The sequence below is a fragment of the Scomber japonicus genome, chromosome 3 (genome assembly GCF_027409825.1).
Source record: "Scomber japonicus isolate fScoJap1 chromosome 3, fScoJap1.pri, whole genome shotgun sequence".
Classification (NCBI taxonomy): domain Eukaryota; kingdom Metazoa; phylum Chordata; class Actinopteri; order Scombriformes; family Scombridae; genus Scomber; species Scomber japonicus.
In genome coordinates this window covers 30,461,613-30,481,272 of record NC_070580.1, presented here as the reverse complement: position 1 = coordinate 30,481,272, position 19,660 = coordinate 30,461,613, and the positions used below count along the sequence as shown (strand labels likewise).

At 39.0% G+C, this 19,660-nt stretch overlaps 1 protein-coding gene across 3 annotated transcripts; it reads left to right on the top strand.

Annotated features, from left to right (window-relative positions):
- The first annotated feature begins 259 nt into the window (after nucleotides 1-259).
- On the top strand, nucleotides 260-16,397 carry rbbp5 (retinoblastoma binding protein 5). 3 transcript variants are annotated; one of them, XM_053316531.1, is made up of 14 exons: nucleotides 260-383; nucleotides 1,923-1,948; nucleotides 2,614-2,786; nucleotides 4,216-4,356; nucleotides 4,478-4,640; nucleotides 5,318-5,427; nucleotides 5,731-5,850; nucleotides 6,941-7,094; nucleotides 7,240-7,311; nucleotides 7,518-7,635; nucleotides 8,809-8,878; nucleotides 9,746-9,981; nucleotides 10,172-10,249; nucleotides 15,905-16,397. In XM_053316531.1, exons 1-14 carry the CDS (start codon nucleotides 365-367, stop codon nucleotides 15,955-15,957), a joined length of 1,533 nt encoding a protein of 510 aa, XP_053172506.1. In that variant the 5' UTR covers nucleotides 260-364; the 3' UTR covers nucleotides 15,958-16,397. The 3 variants fall into 3 exon arrangements, with proteins under 3 accessions (XP_053172506.1, XP_053172505.1, XP_053172504.1); XM_053316530.1 differs by having other exon boundaries at nucleotides 10,172-10,396; XM_053316529.1 differs by lacking the exon at nucleotides 15,905-16,397 and having other exon boundaries at nucleotides 10,172-10,549.
- The last annotated feature ends 3,263 nt before the right edge of the window (nucleotides 16,398-19,660 follow it).

Here is a 19,660-nt window from a genome sequence, read left to right as displayed (position 1 = left end):
CTGTGGATTTTGTCCTCCATCACTTTCACTGTAAATGCATCATGAAGGGATCCTCTAATGGTCAGTATGAACAAGAGGAATCATTACAGCAAAAAAACAAAAAACAAAAACGTGTCAATGTTCATTTGGACGCCTGACTGTAGTTTTCAGACAAACTTACAAAATTGTGAACCCGCTACTGAAGTACAGAGCTGCATGTTGGTTTGCATTTTGATCAGGCCATATTCTACGTCCTATTGTTTGGGGTCCTCGCTGGAGGCTGGGCGCCAGGTTAGCCGGCGGAAGTAAACACGAGAGAAATCTGGTGACATATTCAGAGAAAACCGGTTAATAAGGACATTTTGGGATCCTCCATCGTCCAAAAATGAATCTAGAACTGCTCGGTAAGTAACAATAAACACCTTCTATTTGTTTTTTTTACGTACTTGTGTCTGTTTTTTACGCCGCTATCGCTACTTTGTTATGGTTAGCATTGTGAGTTAGCCTAGCATGCTAACAGCAGCCGATACAAGTCAAATAAAAACACGTTAAATATATAATATATATAAAATAGCCACTTTTAAATGATGTTATAAGTTGCATCTTAAAATTGGTTCATCATAAATCGCCTTCATGTGATTTAAATCTGTATAAATATTTACAATAAAAGGTAAAACAGACAAAGTGTCACAATTAGCTGCTGTTAGCGCAGACAAATAGTATTAAATTAAAGCTTTCACTCAGTTTTATTGCTGCTTTCCTCATATTTATAGTTAAATAAGCATCCACAGTGTTATATTTCAGCGTTATTAGGTCCACGTGGAGATATAAACTTCACATTTGGTTCATTGATGGAGGGTAACGTCAATGTTAAAGAAAATAATGCATGAAAATCTTCATTCAATGTGGAAAAAGCAGCATAATTACATTTCTTAATATAAAGAATGAAGGTGTCTTATGTCTAAATATGCTTTAAATTCTTGGGTTTAAATTCTTTAAATTTGGGTTTCCCATCTAATTTAGTCCAGGTTTGACAAGTTCAAATATAGTTTTTTAAAAATTGAATCGTGCTTAATAAAGGTGTAGTTGGAGGAAAAGCAGTGCAATTGTACTTATTTATATTTTCAGATGTAGTTCATATCTAAATCTGGCTTTTAAACTGTTGCTGTAGTTTGTCTGTTAATCTAATCCAGGTTTGACAAATCTAGTTACTGTGGTTTTAGAGCTGGAGCTGATCTGATGTGGTCTGGAGCAGTGACAAAAAAATACAACTGGGAAAAAGCAGCATAATCTCTTTTCTGAACATGAAGAATGAACGTTCTCTAAAGTCGAGCTTTAAAGTCTTTTTGGGGTTTCATGTTAATTTAGTACAGGTTTGACAAGTTCAAATACAGTTTTTAAAAAAATTAATCCTGCTTTATAAAAAATGGGTTTAAATAGTGTTAAAGGTGTAAATGTTTGCTACCTGTTTCACATTTCTAAGCAGTGGAATGATGGAGAATCAGTCTTGCACAGTTTTATAATAATAATAATAATGATAACAATACATTTTATTTATAGATCGCTTTTAACAATACTCAAAGACGCTTTACAGAATAAAAAACAATTCAAATGATAAAACCATACAGAATAAATGGAAACTCAATGCAGAGAAGAACAAATAATCAAAAACATCAAAACAATCAAACATTAAAGCATATTTGGATTTTATGCTCTGTCTACTTTCAACTTAATTGTAAAGATTGTCTGACTTAATAATTCTGAAATAATTCTGTTTATTGACTTTAATGTTCTTCTAAAGCTCAAACGCTCTGTGCTGCTGTACCACAAATATGATCTGAACTGTGTTAACTGTGTTGTGTGTCTGAGCGAGCTGCTTCTATACTTAGTGTGTAAGTGTTACTTTAGTTTCTCATCACGTCTCTTTTTTATTTCTCTCCTAGAATCGTTCGGGCAGAACTATCCAGAGGTAAGCCGCCAGCTCGTAATGAACAGATGAGTTTGATTAAAGTCTCACTTAATTGTTCTCTGAAAATCATCGAAACACACATATACACACAGAGTTTCAACTTTTGATTGAGGCAACAGTGATATATGAAGCACCACTGCTCAGCTGCTTCAGGGGCGATACAGGCTCCTCTCGGATCCTTAAAAAGTCTTAAAATGTCTGAATTTGTAGGAGTTAAAGAATTAAATTTGATTTTAGCATAATTATATTAGTTCAGTTTATGTCATTTATCATTATTATCATTACCAATCAACTTATTAATTAAAGTAAAAAATAATCAGCAGTTAGAACTATAATGAAACTAATGATTAGTTTCAGTCCTAAATAAATAGACTTCAAAATTAGATCCATTTCAACCCACTACAACATTAAAATCCTGCTTTTGCATTATTATTATTATTATTATCATTGTTATTATTATTTTTATTATTATTGTATGTCTCAGCAATGGAATTATTTTTTCCTTGAGTTTTTAAAAAGGTCTTAAAAGTCATTTAATTTGTTCTTAAAAATGTGTAGATACCCTGTGATACAAACTCTAACTGTGCTTTTATTTTGTGTGTGTCTGTGTCTGTGTGTGTCTGTGTGTGTGTGTGTGTGTGTGTGTGTGTGTGTGTGTGTGTTAGGAGGCCGATGGCACCCTGGATTGTATCAGCATGGCCCTGACCTGCACCTTCAACCGCTGGGGCACCCTGCTGGCTGTTGGCTGCAACGATGGCCGAATCGTCATCTGGGACTTCCTCACACGGGGCATCGCCAAAATCATCAGCGCACACATCCATCCAGTCTGCTCTTTATGGTGAGAAACATCATCACGTGTCGTCATAACTGTGAGGGGAATATCTCGTCTTCTCACTGTAGATGTTAAATTATTAACAGGCAATCGCTCACAAGCTTCAGCACCGCAGCGAGTCAATCATTGTTTTATTTATTTAACCGTGACGCTCTATAGCAAAAACAACAAAGTATCACAGCGAGGGTTAGACGGACAGGAAGTAATCTTCTTAAATTCACAGTCAGCAAAAGTCACTGTTGTGAGTTTAAGATATATTCATTCTGATTTTTGGGGTCAGGAAATGTTGGCTTTGTGTGGACAGAGGGCTTAAAAAAAGGGGTAGGGCGTTTTGTAACTACTTTTATTTTTGTAATTAGTATAAAAATGTTGTGAAAGCAGGATTTCAACGTCTCAGTCGTTACACAGCGTCTTATGTCACTTCTCATGCGAGCAACTGAATGCAACACCTTGAATGAATAACTTGTAATTGATTTCTTTTATTATAATTTTTTTTTGGAGTGAGCAAGTATACAAACATATAACTTTTCAACATATTAGTCATTCCTTATTGTAGAGTCTTTCAATCAAGACTACATTTGGCCTCTGAGGGGTGAACTGGGAGAACTTGTTCAGACGCGTGTTCTGGGCAACAAATAAAAAACCATGTCCAATACAGTGTCTATCTTTTGAGTGCGGTGACCCATTTATTTTCATTCAATCATTTTTCTCACCTGGACCCAGGTATAACTTTTGAGTCCATATGACATCACAGGTAAGTTTTCCATTCATCAGTTTCCTTTGTTATTCATTCATTCAACAAGGAAAAGAGACGTCATGCTGCCACACTGACACGGTCAAAAACTGTTTGCCCTCCCCTTCACACACCGTGCTCATTACCTGGGGTTACCTATATGCATTTCCGGTGCTGCACCAACCACTCAAATACAAGAAATGTCAGATATGGTCCTCAGTATAATAAAGAAACAAAAAATAGAAACAAAAATAAAAGAAGAAACAAAAAATGATATTATGGCTCCAACACTTATAGAAATTAAATGACTGAAAAACTGAATTGTTTATCCATTAAAGTATTGCACCATGTAGTCACATTCATATTTATTTATTTATTTATTTATCTTTGTAAAATTATACTAACTTCCACATCAATGTTCGCTGATTTATATTGTTTGATGTACTGTTGATGTTGTTTTATGTGTTTCTTCTAAGGTGTCCTTGAGTGCTTTGAAAGGCACTTTTTAAATAAAATGCATTATTATTATTATTATTATTATTATTATTATTATCATTATTATAAATTTGATTTGCTTAATTTGCTTGACCCCTAATTTCTATACAATCTCACAGGAATTTTGTTATCTCATTATCTCCACCCACCTGATTATATACACAGACAGAACTTTAACAGACATTAACTGTGTGTGTGTGTGTCCAGTTGGAGTCGAGACGGCCACAAGCTGGTGAGCGCTTCCACAGACAACATCGTCTCGCAGTGGGACGTCCTTACTGGAGACTGTGACCAGAGGTTTCGCTTCCCCTCACCCATCCTGAAACTGCAGTGCCATCCCAGAGACATGTGAGTGACCCGACAGATGAACTCTGAGGTTTTTCTTTATGGCGACAGCGGTGACGTCCTAAAGAGAAGTTGATATTTTTTGTGATTTTGCACCAATAAGAAATGATGTTTGTGTTTTTAGGGACAAAGTGCTGGTGTGTCCCATGAAGTCGGCCCCGGTCCTGTTGACTCTGTCAGATTCCAAACACGTCGTCCTTCCTGTTGACGATGATTCAGACCTGAACGTGGTGGCGGCTTTTGACAGGCGGGGCGAGTACATCTACACTGGAAACGCCAAAGGAAAGGTCAGCTTCTCTCTCTGCACTTACAACAGAACATCAGTCATTCACATCACTGCTTTTAAAGACACCTCAAGTCAGAGTGGATTTGATTGAGAGAGAAAAAGATGAGTGTAATAATTGTCACTTTGGTGCCCTCTGTGGGAGAGTCTGAAGACACAACAGCATGCCAACAGCCCTCCTCATAGACTGCAGTGACTTTCAAAAAGAAAATTTATGACGTAGAGAAATTTGAAAGACTCTAATCACTTGACAATGCTGCACATAGAACAATGAAATGATGCTGAGTAAAAAGAGAAATAGAATGATAGTCTGTGTTAATGCGGCTTTTTTGAGTCCTTACTGCAGGTAAGTAAGAAGCTATGGCTGAAGCACATGATGCTACTGTGTTAGATTGATTAATTATATTATAAAATTAACATATTTATTACAGTATTTGGGCACTTTAGTCAATTATCAAGTTAAAGAGCAGCTTTGGAGTTGAATGTCCTGTATCAAATGTCCTTCTTTAACATATAAAATAACAAATAAGTCACTAAAAGCTACAAAATAATTTAAAAATTTCACTTCACTAACATTTCACACCAAAATCTGTTCTTTTTTTCTTTCAGTTTTATGAATGAAATGCAGTGGGGTTTAAAAAAAACAAAACGTTTTTCTGTCATGTCTTTATCTTGTTGCAGATTCTGGTGCTGAACACAAACACTCAGGAGCTGGTGGCTTCCTTCAGAGTGACCACCGGCACCAGCAACACCACCGCCATCAAATCCATCGAATTTGCACGCAAGGGCAGGTGAGAAACAGCGAGGAGGTCGGTCTGAATCTACACCTGGACTGGCAAACTCAATCAAAACACTGGAATCTAATCCATCCTAAAACTGCAGCCTTTTTTCTGTCTAATTGTTTAATGTAGAGCAGATCCATCACTGCGTTTAGCATCCATAGACCCTCACACACTTCGGCATACAGTTATGTGGATTACCAGAAGAAACTCATTTTAAAAGCCTTCGATTTAGAAAGCAGCTCTCTCCTTCTGCCTTGTCACCAATTCTCACATTTCTGTGTCCACCTGTCCTGTTCTGTCTTTTCTGTGCAGTTGCTTCCTCATAAACACAGCAGACCGGATCATCAGGGTGTACGACGGCAGGGAGATTCTGACCTGTGGCAGAGACGGTGAGCCGGAGCCTATGCAGAAATTACAGGACCTGGTCAACAGGTACGTCAACACAGGACGCTGTCAAGTCATGTCATGTCTGCAAAAAGTTAGTGGTGTGCACATCCTGTTCATATGTTCAGGTCCGCTGCAGCATTAACAGATTTAAAGAAGGACAAATTAGAGTGTCCACACATTGGATTAAAGCTCCTAAAACTTCATTGATCTGAGTCTTTATTTGGTAAATCAGAGCAGCATCCAGACACTTTATACTTATACATTATGTAAAGTTGCAACAGTCATTTTTAATGTTGGGTTGTGGACCTTCAATGTTTCTAGATGTATATCAAATAGTCTGAGTGGAAGTAATCTCTACATTTTTACTCTTTTAATTCCCTGAGTCTGATATCTGGGGTCAGTGTTGGTTTGTAAAGCTGCGACAGAACGAGCAGCATTGTAGTTAAGTGACCGTGCCGTGATATTTCAGATGCAACAAATATTTCATCCACCACATGCAAAACTTTTAGGAGTATTTTGCATGCTCTTTGGCTGTTGTTTTTATAAACAAATGCAATGTTTTTGTAACTAATATCCCTTTTGCACATAGAGAGTCAGGAAGTTGGAGACGCCTCTATGACTTTTATTTTTCCTCCCCGAGTCCATAAATTAGCTTTTGTTCTTTTCCACAAGGTTCAGTTTTAGTAACTTAAAATGGGGTTAATGGGAACTTATTTTGAGTAGTGTGCAGCCTTAGGGTAAGAGCTGCGTGTGATGATGATGAGGAGTGATTTTTATTTGACTTTTATTTGGCTCATAAAAGTGTTTTTGAGAAGGATTATTCTATGTGGGAGACTGTAGTGATACATTTTGGGGAACGTTCTTTTATTTTAACCATTTTAGTGGAAAAAAAAACAGCTTGAAGAAGAAATAAAGCAGTCCATAAAGTTGTAGAAATATGCTAAATTTGCATTAATTCTCTGTGGAGGGGCTGAATATTTTGTAGATGTGACATAAATGTTTAAACAGCATCCAAATCATGATGTGATGATGAAAGAGAGGAAAACACTTCTGTCACATTTTGTAGTGCTGAATATTTCCCTTCCTGTTATTCCTCTCTTTTAATGTCTTCCATCTGTGTTTTCCCCGTGTTTAGGACTCCGTGGAAGCGCTGCTGTTTCTCCGGAGACGGCGAGTACATCGTGGCCGGTTCAGCCAGGCAGCACGCTCTCTACATCTGGGAGAAGAGCATCGGAAACCTGGTGAAGATCCTGCATGGAACCAGAGGGGAGCTGCTGCTGGATGTCGCTGTAAGGACGTCAAAAATTAAAACTTTGGCTCAGTGTGAATACTGTGTAGAGATTTAAACGTTCACCCAACACCTCTGTGGATGTGTTTTTGGTGATATTGAGACAACATGATAATTTACACATTACACCTTTTACCTGTGTCCAGTGGCATCCTGTCCGTCCAATTATCGCCTCCATCTCCAGTGGAGTGGTGTCCATCTGGGCTCAGAATCAAGTGGTAAGTAGATAATGAAGGTTGGACGTACATTAATGAACAGGTGGATTATTTCAGTGTTAATTCTCCCATGTTTCTAATACTCAGCTTTAAAGTTTGACCCTGTATCATCCTTTAAAGATATGAAAATTCAGCCTCAAACTTTCAGCTGAGGTGATGTAAGATGTTGCTATGTCGGGTCAGTGGGTGAATTCTTGGTTTGTCTGCAGGAAAACTGGAGCGCTTTTGCTCCAGACTTCAAAGAACTGGACGAGAATGTAGAGTATGAGGAGCGAGAGTCTGAGTTTGACATTGAGGACGAAGACAAGAGTGAACCTGAGCAGACAGGTAGGTCACACACACACACACACACACACACACACACACACACACACACACACACACACACGTATTTAGGTCACTTTTAGGTACATTACATAAAGTCAAATTCCTTTTCTTGGAGACTTAAACGAACCCTAACATTAACTACTGACTTAAGAATCTGCTTTTTGGGGAAGTGGGGACAAGTAAGGACACAGCTTTTGTCACCCAATTCGACATGCCATTCCCAGTTAACTGGTCTTTTATAAATGTGTCCCCAAAAAGTAGCCTGTCACACACACACACACACACACACATACACACACACACACACACACACACACACACACACACACACACACACAATAGTTTGACTGACAGGGTGTATTTCTGGTTCATTGGTGCAGTCTTGGCTTAGGTTGTAAAGCTCTGCTGGACTTGGTTTTATTGTAGAAATCCTTATTTCAGCTTAAAAAATATACTAAAATATGATGATAAGTAATTTAAAGGAAAGTCTTCATTGCATAAGATTGAAGTATAAGGAGTGTTTATTTGTATACCAGAGTTATTCCCCCTCGTACTCCACATACATACATACAGGATCTCCACTTTCTAAGACACAGCTGCACTATTATGCAAAACCAACCTGTTTTCCTCTGTCAGCATTTGATTTATTGAAAGTCCTGCAGCAACATACTTGGGATACTTGGTCTGTTTCTTCACTAAAAACTAAATAAACTGGATTGTGAGTATGTGGTGGAGTCACAGTGGGAAAGTGATGACTTTAAGAATACGCACACGTCAGTAATCAGGCTTTTCAAGAGAGCTGATAAGAAATAAAATAAGTTGTGGACGGTGATGAAACATGTCAGTAAGATAAAGTAAATCAAGTATTAAATCTCTAGATAAATAATCTTTTTTTCTGGTTACGGTTATTTTTACAGGAGCATTCTCAAGTTTCTTGTCAGTCCAAAATAATAAGATACGTTAATCTCTTCTTTACTCCGCACCTGGGGCCGTTGCCATCACAGCAGTCGCCCCTCTTTTTGTTCTGAAACTTTCTCATGACCTCTGTTTCACACACACATTTGCATTTCATGAGTCAAATGTGAGCCAGCTGAAGATTGACACCTGCTCTGTGCTGGTCGTACTGGTTCCACTGGTTCTGTCTCACACTCCGACTTGTGCATGTTGCTGCAGGTGCTGACGCCGCGGAGGACGAAGAAGTGGATGTCACCACCGTTGATCCCATCGTTGCCTTTTGCAGCAGGTGAGAAAGAATAATGGAGTTTACCACACCAGTGCAAACAGTGTTCCCACTCTAATCTGACATGTTTATTTTAGAGGAATCTTCCACCACGCCTGTTTTACTCTTACATATCGTAACTGAAAACTGTTTCGGTCGTGCTTCCTTCAGATATTTCACCTCATGATACTGAGAAAGTCCTCCAATCCTTTTTAGTTTCTGTGTTATATCACTGTGGTTTGTTCTTTAATTGACTCCAGCATGTTCAAAACTCTGCTGTCAGATTTCTAATGAACACCAAACAGCTCACTCACATTACTCCAATCTTTAATTCAACCACACCCAGTTTGTTTCAGTCATGATGTTTCCCACCCGATATTTTTAATCCATCACCACCTGTTGCACATTTCATGGCAAAGCCTCGGGGCAATTGGCTGAAGGGTTAAAACAACATTTTTAATTATTCTTCAAACATCTGTAAACTCTAAATGAGATTATTATTGGCGTGACCTGTAAATTCTTGCATCTAAAATCCTGTTTATTTAATCACTTTATTGTCCCTCGAGGGGAAATTAGATTGGCAGTGACTGTACAAAAAACAACATGAATAAATAGTGTCAAAGAACATTGTTGCAGCATACAGAACATGATAAGAAACAATCACCATCAGAGTAAAAGTAGGAGTATAAAAAGAGTGAGACCTGTCATCTATTAAAGGATCACAGACATTAATAATATATATATAATAGTAGCGTGTCTGTTCATCCTCCATCCATGAGGCACAAACCTGTTAAGAGTTAAATTAAGATTATTATATTGAATTACAAAACATTTAAATCTGAATGAGTTTTTTCTGCTACTGAGAGTCTTCTTTGCACCTGTTTCCTGCAGCGATGAGGAGCTGGAGGACTACAAAGCTCTGCTGTACCTGCCCATCGCTCCAGAGGTGGAGGACCCAGAGGAAAACCCCTTCGGCCCTCCACCGGACGCCTCGGTTCAGGCCACCACTCCAGAGGACGCACTGACCGGCGGCGATAAGAAGCAGCGGCAGCCTTCGTCTGAAGGAGGCCCGGCCAAGAAAAAGGCCCGCACTACCACCATCGAGCTGCAGGGGGTGCCCAGTGACGGTAATATACCCAAAACATTCAATATGTGCCTCAGCCTTTATTTTCATCAACTACAGGAAGTTAGAAACAGTCTTAAAGGAGATTTATTTAATTTATGTGCTGCTGTTGATCATTTTTTAAGAAGCCTCCCTGTTTTGCTCCTGCTCTAAAAGCTTAACTTTGACTCGGAGTCTGTCCTCTCTCTCCTCAGAGGTGCACCCCCTACTGGGCGTGAAGGGGGATGGCAAGTCCAAGAAGAAGACAGCAGGCCGCCCCAAAGGCTCCAAAGGTAAAGACAAAGACTTCCCCTTCAGGCCCAAGCCCTACAGGGGCGAACGGCCCTCCTTCCCCGTGGAAGCCCTGGGCAGCTCTGGCCTGGGAGGAGGAGGAGGAGGAGGAGGGATGAAGGGCAGGGCAGAGGGGGGCCTGGCCACAGGTAAGCATGCCACTGCCCCTGCTGCTGATGCTGAGTCTGGGAGCTCTGCTAGTCCTGCTGCCCTGCTAGTCTGACTGACACCAGCCCAGCCTGTCTCCAAAGCAACCCAACCCCCTCCCCTGTACTGCTTCCACCCAACACCCCCCACCTCACCCCCCATACCCCCCCACTTCCCCTCCCCTCCGACCACACAACTCACTGACAGAGACCCGTCTGCTGTAAAGCCACAGTCTGGAGGACAGACTCTGCAGTACTTCGGTAAACTAAACTTAGTCCAGTCTGAACTGAGTCTCTCCTTTTCAGACACACCGGCGCTCAAGTTAAATTTAACATCACCCACTTTGTTCATATTTCTCAGAAATTTACACGAGTATGAAATCTTAATTGCTATAAATTCTTCTTATTTTTCTCCATTGAAGTTGCGTCCTCTCCTGAACAGTTTTAAATAACCTCCAGTTTAGTTCACTTAGTTTCAAACTGGTGAGAACATCGACACTGACGCCACATGAAAAGGTCTCAGTCTGCGTCCAGTGAGCTCTGTTACTGGCAGAGAAGCCTCACAATTATGAGTTATGAATATAAACAAATATTAATTAAGTTTTTTAACTGATAACGGTAACCTGTCCGTTATTAACTTAATCACAGGTCTGTTTATAGTTATTTATGACTCATATTAATCTTATGTTGCTACAGTTTAGATTTTATCGCGTCTCATTCAAATATTTTGGCTATTATTAACTACTGTTTCTAGTTCTTGTCATCATATAAAAGATAAAGTAATAGAAAATATTATTATTCTCTTTCAATCTACATGACAGATTTTCGCAATCTATTATTTAAGGTGGACGCCCTCCACCAGCTGTTCCTGATACATGATGACAGTGTTGAATAACGGGAACTGAGAGCCGGTATATTTTGGAAATTCATGCCAAAACCTCCTTCTCTCTGAAAAAATAAATTCAAGCCTGTGTGTTTGTGTGTAGCGAACACACCCGAGCTGGAGTTGCTAAACCTTGAAATTACATAACAGCAGTGAAACCGGATCAACTTTCAAAGGCATTTCTCCCCGTTACTTTTCATACTTAAGTGGCAGCTTACAGTTCAGCTCTTTGGCTTAGTTTTCTTTTTCTTTTTTTTTTTTTTTTCTTGTTTTGGATATGTGAACAAAGTGGAGTGAAATATCTGTAAACTGAAGCTCTGCTGACTGTCGGCCTTCATCCTGACTCACAGAGCTGTGCAAGGTTGTTACAACTAAACTAAACGTCCAACAGCGATAAGAAACCACAGATCAGCTAACGTGATGATCCATTCTGCATAGTTAGCAGTGTGGTTTTTCCTCCTCAATCTTAGCCAACTTCAGGAGAAACGTATCTATTAAAATAATCCAAACAAATGACACAGTTTAAACGTCATGTTATGATTAGTGAACTTGTCTGGGCAGAAACAAACTGTCTCGTAGTGTTGTCGCTCTCAGACTGTGGCTTTATGACCGTATAACTCTGCTAACGTCAGCTTCACTCCGACTAATTCGCCGTCATTTGACATCGGGTGAAGTTGGACTGTGGTTGGCAGATGGATGTTGAAGTGGCTAACGTTGGGATGGTGCAGCTTGTTTCCCTGCGGGCTAGCTGGCTAGTCTACGTCTACTTCCTGCTTGGCCTTTGACCCTCCTGCTCCCACTCCCACCTCGCTCCTTGGGCTTGTCATGTGACATGAGTGTGTGTCTGCGGCAGCGCTGCTCAGGTCCTGTCCTTTTCTGTTTCTGTCTGTCTGAGAGATGTGATGTGACGGTGAGTGTTTTTATGTTGTTATGTGTTAGCGTCTGAACTCGTCTTCTAACGTCATGAAGAAAACACATGGACGTCATATTTATCTAACAGCTACGTGATGCTGCAGGTGTGACCCCCTAAATTCAAGCTTTGTCAAGTCCAAAAATGAATTAGCCATTTTGAAAGTTCATATATTATAATTAGGGCTGTCACCGTTAACGCGTTAATCGCGATTAGATTAATGCAATCCATAACGCCTTATTTTTTTTAAATCGCATTTTAATTTTGCAAGCCTTTTTGTCCCTTCTACTCCCCCGTAGACGACTCCTCTAGCTGTAGCGCTATGCTTTGAAGTGGCCTCCTGCAGTAAACCTACCGCGCTGATGGAAAGTAAGAGAGCTACTGGACTTTTGAACGGCTTGTTTAACTTTAAAAAACTTCCAGACGGTTCAGTTGACAAGTCAAAAGTAAAATGCAACCTGTGTCAAACGGAGTTTAACTACTACATCGAGTTTGAGTTAGCACCTCCACGCTAAACACCCAGGTGCAGCCAAGCGAGCCTCAGCTCCACCAAAGGACCATTTTGGAGTGTGGGAGTCGCAGCAGAGCCGTGATTGATTCCCAGTTAAGACACTCTGGTAAGAAATGCTTTACATTATGGGCTTAAAACTGCCTTGAAATGTAAAATAACAGGATTTTAAACATGCAATTCAAAACGCGAAAATTAATCGTTTGACAGCCCTAATTATAATAAATAGAACTACAACGAACGAACACTGATCATCCTCAGCATCAAATGATCAAATACAGGTGAATTAATCATATATCATATCAAGGATTAAACATTTATTAGGCTAATATTAGTTCTCTGGAAATCTCGAGATTTGAAATGTGCTTTCTTTCTGAGAGTGAAATTGAAATAAGAAGCTACAATACACAAACCGAAATGTAAAAGGAAAAGTTTGGGATTTTGTGGGGGGGGGGGGGCATGCCGGAACTATTTCTTCACTAACTACATCATATCCATCCGCCTCGTGCTGTTGTGCAGCGTCTCCGGCTGTAACTCAGTTTGTCCGGATAGTCTGTGAGCACAGAGTTTAGTTTTAATCTCTGTTCAGAGACATGAGAAAGCACACAGCTGTTAGTCAGACTGTTATTTTACATTTCTGTTTGTGTACGTGTTAAACAAACAGGATACGTGTTCATCAGTGAGTCTTACTGTTGTTTTGGTAAGTGTGTTTTTAACTGTGGACTGAGCCAGGCTAACTGTTCCCCTCTGCTTCTAGTCTTTATGCTAAGCTAGGCTAACCCCGTCCTGACTCCAGACTGTTCCTTTAATATGTTTTAATGTAACATTTTCCTGCAGCATTATTAATTATTAGATTTAATTATCAAAACTTGTCTGTTTATATCTGATGGCAACCAGTTATACTACTACTTTCGGACCTCGTTCTTTCTAATAGCTGATAAAAACTGAAGATTTTTGTCAACAAACAACCAAAAAAAAGCTTTATATATTCAGGAAAGTATTGTTGTTGTTTTGGAATTGACACTAAACAGCAGGTGTATTTATTTCTATTCTAATGGTTTTATAAATATATTTAATTATAAATTCATGATCAACAGTCATGTCATACTCGACACTCTGCTGCTCTCATTTTCTCTTCTCTAACATTTAATCCCAGTCGTCTCTACTTTGTCATTTTAAGGTAGAGATCCAGGATAAATAGCAACTTTTCATGTAGTGCCACCATGATTTAAGGTTTAAATTTGTCTAATAATTAAATTTATGATCAAATATCTGCAGAATGAAAAACATCCTATTCAGACTCAGCTGCACTTTATGTTTTCGTGCTAATAAGCAGATTATAACTTGCTTAACATGCTCCACTAAGACGATGACCATGGAAAACATTACCTGCATCAGCATGTTAGTATTATCACTGTGAGTATGTAAGCATGCTGACGTTAGCGTTAAAGCTACGGTCCAAAAGTCTGAGACCACTTCCTCCTTTCAAGTGGTCTCAGACTTTTGGACCCTGCTGTCAGTCGAACAACCAGCTGCTGAGTCACAGTGCAGCCTGACGGTGCGTTTAGGCTGAAAGGGAAGTGCATTATTATTATTATTTATTTATTTATTTATTTATTTTTTGTCTGGCCTTATTTGTGTGAATTTTGGCTGCAGCATTATTTGTGTTTATTCATCACAAACAGCTGCTAAAACTTTCACGTTCCACATTAAAAGACTTCCAGCAGCTGGAAACCTCTGCAAAACCTATTTATCTTTATTAACAGTTTAATAAAGTTTATAACATATAACAGTTTAACAGTGATTGAAAAAAAACATCACACAAGCAAATGAAATTAATTAGTGAACAAAAACAGTATTTCTGCTCAATCAATGGATCAGACTTTATTTGTAGAGCTCTTTTTATACGTATCAGTGTAACACGATGACTCAATAGAAACAGGAAGTGAGGAGCCGCTATCATAATCACACACGAGACTGCAATGAGGAAACACCAGAGGCGGGATGAAGGTGTAAAAACTCAGAATACCCAGATAAAATAAAAGATAATAAAAAGATTGATAAAATATAATGGATGAATTATTAAATAAATAAAAGTGGGTAAAACCTGAAATGTGACGTCAAAGGGAGTCTTAAAAGGAAAACAAAGATAAAGAAGAAAATGAAAAAGTAAAACAACTGAAGAGGAAATATGAAGTGAAGTGAAACCAGATAAAATAGATAAATTAAATCAAACTTTATTTATGTTGCGCCTTTCTTAACCCTCCTGCCGTCCTCCCGGGACAAGTTGACCCCGCCTCTTTTGACTGTTCCTTCTTTCCTTACCTCATTCTCTCTTTCTTTCCTCCCTCCTTTCCTTCCATCCCTCCTTCCTTCCTGCCTCCATCCTTCCTCCTTCCTTCTTCCATCCATCCATCCTTCCTTCCTTCCTTCCTTCCTTCCTTCCTTCCTTCCTTCCTTCCTTCCTTCCTTCCTCCCTCCATCCCTCCTTTCCTTCCTTCCTCCTTTCCTTCCTACCCTCCTTCCTCCCTCCCTCCTTTCCTTCCTTCCATCCGTCCTTCCTTCCTCCCTCCATCCCTCCTTTCCTTCCTACCCTCCTTCCTTCCTCCTTTCCTTCCATCCCTCCTTCCTTCCTCCCTCCCTCCCTCCTTTCCTTCCTTTTTCCTTCCTCCTTCCTCTCTCCCTCCTTCTTCCCTTTTTCCTTTCCTTCCTTCCATCCCTCCTTCCTTCCTCCCTCCATCCCTCCTTTCCTTCCTTCCCTCCTTCCTTCTTCCTTCCTTCCTCGCTCCCTCCTTTCCTTCCCTTTTCCTTCCTCCCTCCTGCCTTCCTCCCTTCTTTTCTTCCTCCTTCCTCCCTTTCTTCCTCCTTCCTCCTCTTTTTCTTCCTTGACTCGAGGACCACAGGAGGGTTAAAGGTTAATGTAGTTGAAAGTGCTTCACAGCTGATTGATAAGAAAGAACATAAAGAAAAGGAAGGAAACAGGTAGGTTATTAAGAAGACAACAATCTACAGTAGAGAAGAGAAAGTGTTTTTTTGTGGTAGTGATAGAAATTAATCATTAGCAGGAAACTCCGTCCTTCCTCAAATATTTGTCACCCGTTAGTTATTATTAGCAGCTCGTCTCTGAGAGTTTACAGTAGTTAAACTGTGAGAAGAAGAAGGTGCGTGAGTGTTGTCTTTTATTCTGACAGCGTGTGTGTTCCTCTGCAGGGAGTCTGGTGTCACAGTCGTACAAACAGCACGACATCGGAGGGATGGACTGATGATGGCAGCTGACGAGCGCCGACGGGCTCAAACAAAGAGACACACAGAGCTCGGTGTCGTGTACAGACTGTGAGTGAGCCGCCTGTTCGGTTCGGTTCGGTTTCCGTGTTGCAGACTGTTTTCTTCTTACCCCCCCCTAAAACAAAACCTGAGCAGCAAAGTGTCACGGGGGAAAGCTTCCTCCGCCCGGATCACTGACAGGAGATTGACGACGAGAGCGTGAAGCCGCCGGAGTGGTGACAGTAGATCACTCGTCCTCTTTAGGATTCATCATGTATAGAACGCCCCGTGTCCTGATAGTGTTCGTGTCGTCTTTCTTGTTGTTTTTATACGTATTAAAACATTTTTTTGATTTATAAGTAACGAGCTGTCGAGTGTTTCTGTTGTTCACGTCTGAACTCTGACAGATAACGGACAGATGTTGGATCCCTGAGGCAGATTTATCAGCCAGTATGATTTTTATGGCCATTAATCTGCTGCTATAACAGAACGTTTCTAATCAGATCTGAAGGGCTGCAACTTTTCTTTTTTTCCTTTAAGTGTATTTTATTTATTCGACATGTTGAAATAGGAAGAATAAATGAAAAATGTGTTTGTTTTCGGCAAATAATTCCTAGAGATTCAATATGAAGGCAACAAAATAGAAATGATAGCAAGTTTTTTTAAATTTTCTATTCCTACCCCTCGCAACCTTTTTAAAACAAATCTTTTTCATTATAAATTAATCTATTGATTATTTTTATCAGTTAATTGATAAGTTTGGTCAATAAAATGTCAGATAATGTTGATAATTGTTTCTCAAAGCCTGAGTTGATGCTTGTTTTGTCTACAAACAAACCGGCCTACTGTCATAAAAGACAAAAGACACCAGAATAAATTAAACATTTGAGAAGCTGTAATCAGACAATTTGGACATTTATCTCTTAACCCTTTACATACTGTTCATATTCTGACTCATAATTAGTCTAGACACCAATTCACACCATACATTCCCTGTCAGTCATTCATAAATGTTTGATTAGTTCTTCTGTTTTATGGAAAAAAATACATTTACAATCACTATGGTCCAGGAGAGCATTTTTTTAATTGAATGTTTAACATATAATACACATATGGAAAAAGCACAGACACGCCTTGGGAAACCCCCCCCCCCAAAAACAAACAAACCACAAGCAAAAAACAAACAAACATCAAATAGGTCAAAGGATCACATTTGCACCATCCCCTCAGCGATAGAGACTGTGTTAATTTCAGGAGGTAAGTATTCCAGTTCGTTCCACCTTCCTCTCTTCCAATGTATCAACTTCGTGCCAGACCAGCTTGTGTCCCCACAGTCAAGAACAAGTCCTCCAGCATGTGCACCCCTATCCACATATACATTCCCACATATCCACAATCACTCATTATCAAGTTGAGGAGCCAATGCATCCAAATGAATAGTCCATTTCCTCCAGTAGCTGGAAAATTTGGCCATACATAGGTTCAGAGCAAAAGTCAGCTTTTCCATATCATATATATTTCTCAGTTCCAATCCAGTCCATTCTTGTAAGGACTTTTTTTACTTGCTGCCAACATTATTTTGATCAAATACTTATCACTAGAGTTAATCGTCAATGAGATATTCCCCAGATATATTGTACAGAAGTCATGCTTAATCTCAAACCCCATTATTGCCTTAATCTGTTCAACTACTTCAAACCAGTAGGGACGGATAACAGAAGTACGTAGCTAACCTCCGCTTATATCAGTGGATGCTTCTGTCTCATTATGACCATTGCTAGAAATCACAGTATAGTACAATATACTGACATGATTTATAAGGGAGATCATTTCTTATAAAGCAAGATTTATCTCACATTTGAAAACGTATTCATTAGTTCATGTAGATTTTGGAAAATAAAATAAAGAATGAAAAAAGTCAAAAGTCTGGCATGGGTTTAATTAGTACTGTGACACCATTAAAGCTCATGTGTGCTCCAAATAAACCCATGTCATGCCAGAAGAAGTGGAAGTGATCTGCCTGGGTATTTCCACACTCCCTTCAGCAGTGTCCAAACCTTGGCTGGCTCTTTCTGCAGTTGTTTAATTTTTGGGGTGATGAAGAATCTAATCATATTTTTCCATGTAAATTCCCTCCAATGATCCGAAGCTTGAAGTGCTCAGTTGGGTTTTACAGATATTCAGCCAATCCTCTTCTGAGATGGTTACCTTAGCTTCTTTCTCACATTTAGATTTAATATATAGTGTGGAAATCCCCACGAGAGCATTTTATAGACTATGATGAATACAACAACGTGTTTTTATGTTGATTTTAGATTTTTTTTTTTTTTTGAATAAACAAAAGTCAAATTTGTACATTTGCATATATAAAAATGTGAATCTGCTGCACATCAATAAATAAGTGATGCATTTTATTTCTGTTTTTGTATATTGTGGGTCACATTAGGAAAGGTCTGGCTAAAATAAATGTGTATAGGGTGTTTTTACAGCTCTCAAGTGTTAAAAAAAGGGTTAGATTTGACCTTTAACAGTATCTAGAGCTTACAAAACCACCCAAAATTAATAATCAATCATCACAAGAGCTGCTGCTTAATTTAATTTTTGCCAACTAATCAATTAATTGAGTAATAGTTGCAGCTCTAGTAAGCTGCTTGCACCAAATCATGTTATAAAGGGGATTTGGAAAGGCCTTCAGTTATTTATTATGTTCTCAAACAGATCAGATGAACTGTTCATATTATAAACCATCACATGAATCATAGACCACAAATTATTACTGTCACCTTTCTGAAGAATATGACTTTCAATTAGTAAGTGCCCGTCATGTGAGAAGAGTTGATTCAGAGTGAAAGTATGTTTCTAAAAGATGTTCCAGTAAAGGAAGCAGTGGTGGAGGAACTATCCAGATCATCAAATGATGGGTTAAAAAATGTTCATGTCTGTCTTAAAACAACAGTCAGGTGTCAAGATGAAAACTAAGAGGTTTAAAGACGCTGTAATGATTCTTCATGTTCATAGTGACTATTAAAAGATCCTCTTTAAATGTGCTGTCAGTGTAAGTGATCCACAATGTTTCCATGCAGTCATTTTGTTCAAGAATGTATTTAAAAGTTTATCTGAAGCTTACAGGAGACTTCAGCAGTCTGAGTTAGTCATATCAAGTGGATGTCTGACACATTTATAGTCTTTTTAGCATCAAATTCCCTCTTTATGTTTCCCTGTTGAGCTGTGGTGGAAGTGTAGTAACAAAAAGAGGGACTAAAAACACTGTAAGATATCTACTTGATTTGACTCATTTGGACGGCTGAAGCTTAATTTTAGCATCAAATAAACTTTGAAATACATTTTTGCACAGAAGGAGGACTGAGGATTACTGTAAGTGATTGAAGGGATCCTCTAATGGTCAGTATGAACAGGAGGAATGGTTACAGCAAGAAAAACTTGTTTCTGCTGTTTTAAGACAAAATTGAAAAAAAAAAGTTTTATAGGCATATATTGTATTATTATTCGTATATATGTATTAGTAGTATTTTACTGTTGGAATATGTAAACTATTTGGCCTTGGAGTAAAAAGTGTCATATTTTCCTCTGAATTGTTGAGGAGTAGAAAGTCTGTCTGTACTTTTCCTTTTCTGTTGAGGGATTATCTCGATTTTGCCTGAATGAATGCAGGCATTACTCATTAATCTCATGACCCCTCTG

Excerpts from the sequence above, each read along its gene's own strand:
- rbbp5 (XM_053316529.1), top strand. Across the intron at positions 4,357-4,477 it reads CAGTGCCATCCCAGAGACAT|GGACAAAGTGCTGGTGTGTC; the intron begins GTGAGTGACCCG and ends TTGTGTTTTTAG. Across the intron at positions 5,428-5,730 it reads GAATTTGCACGCAAGGGCAG|TTGCTTCCTCATAAACACAG; the intron begins GTGAGAAACAGC and ends TTTTCTGTGCAG.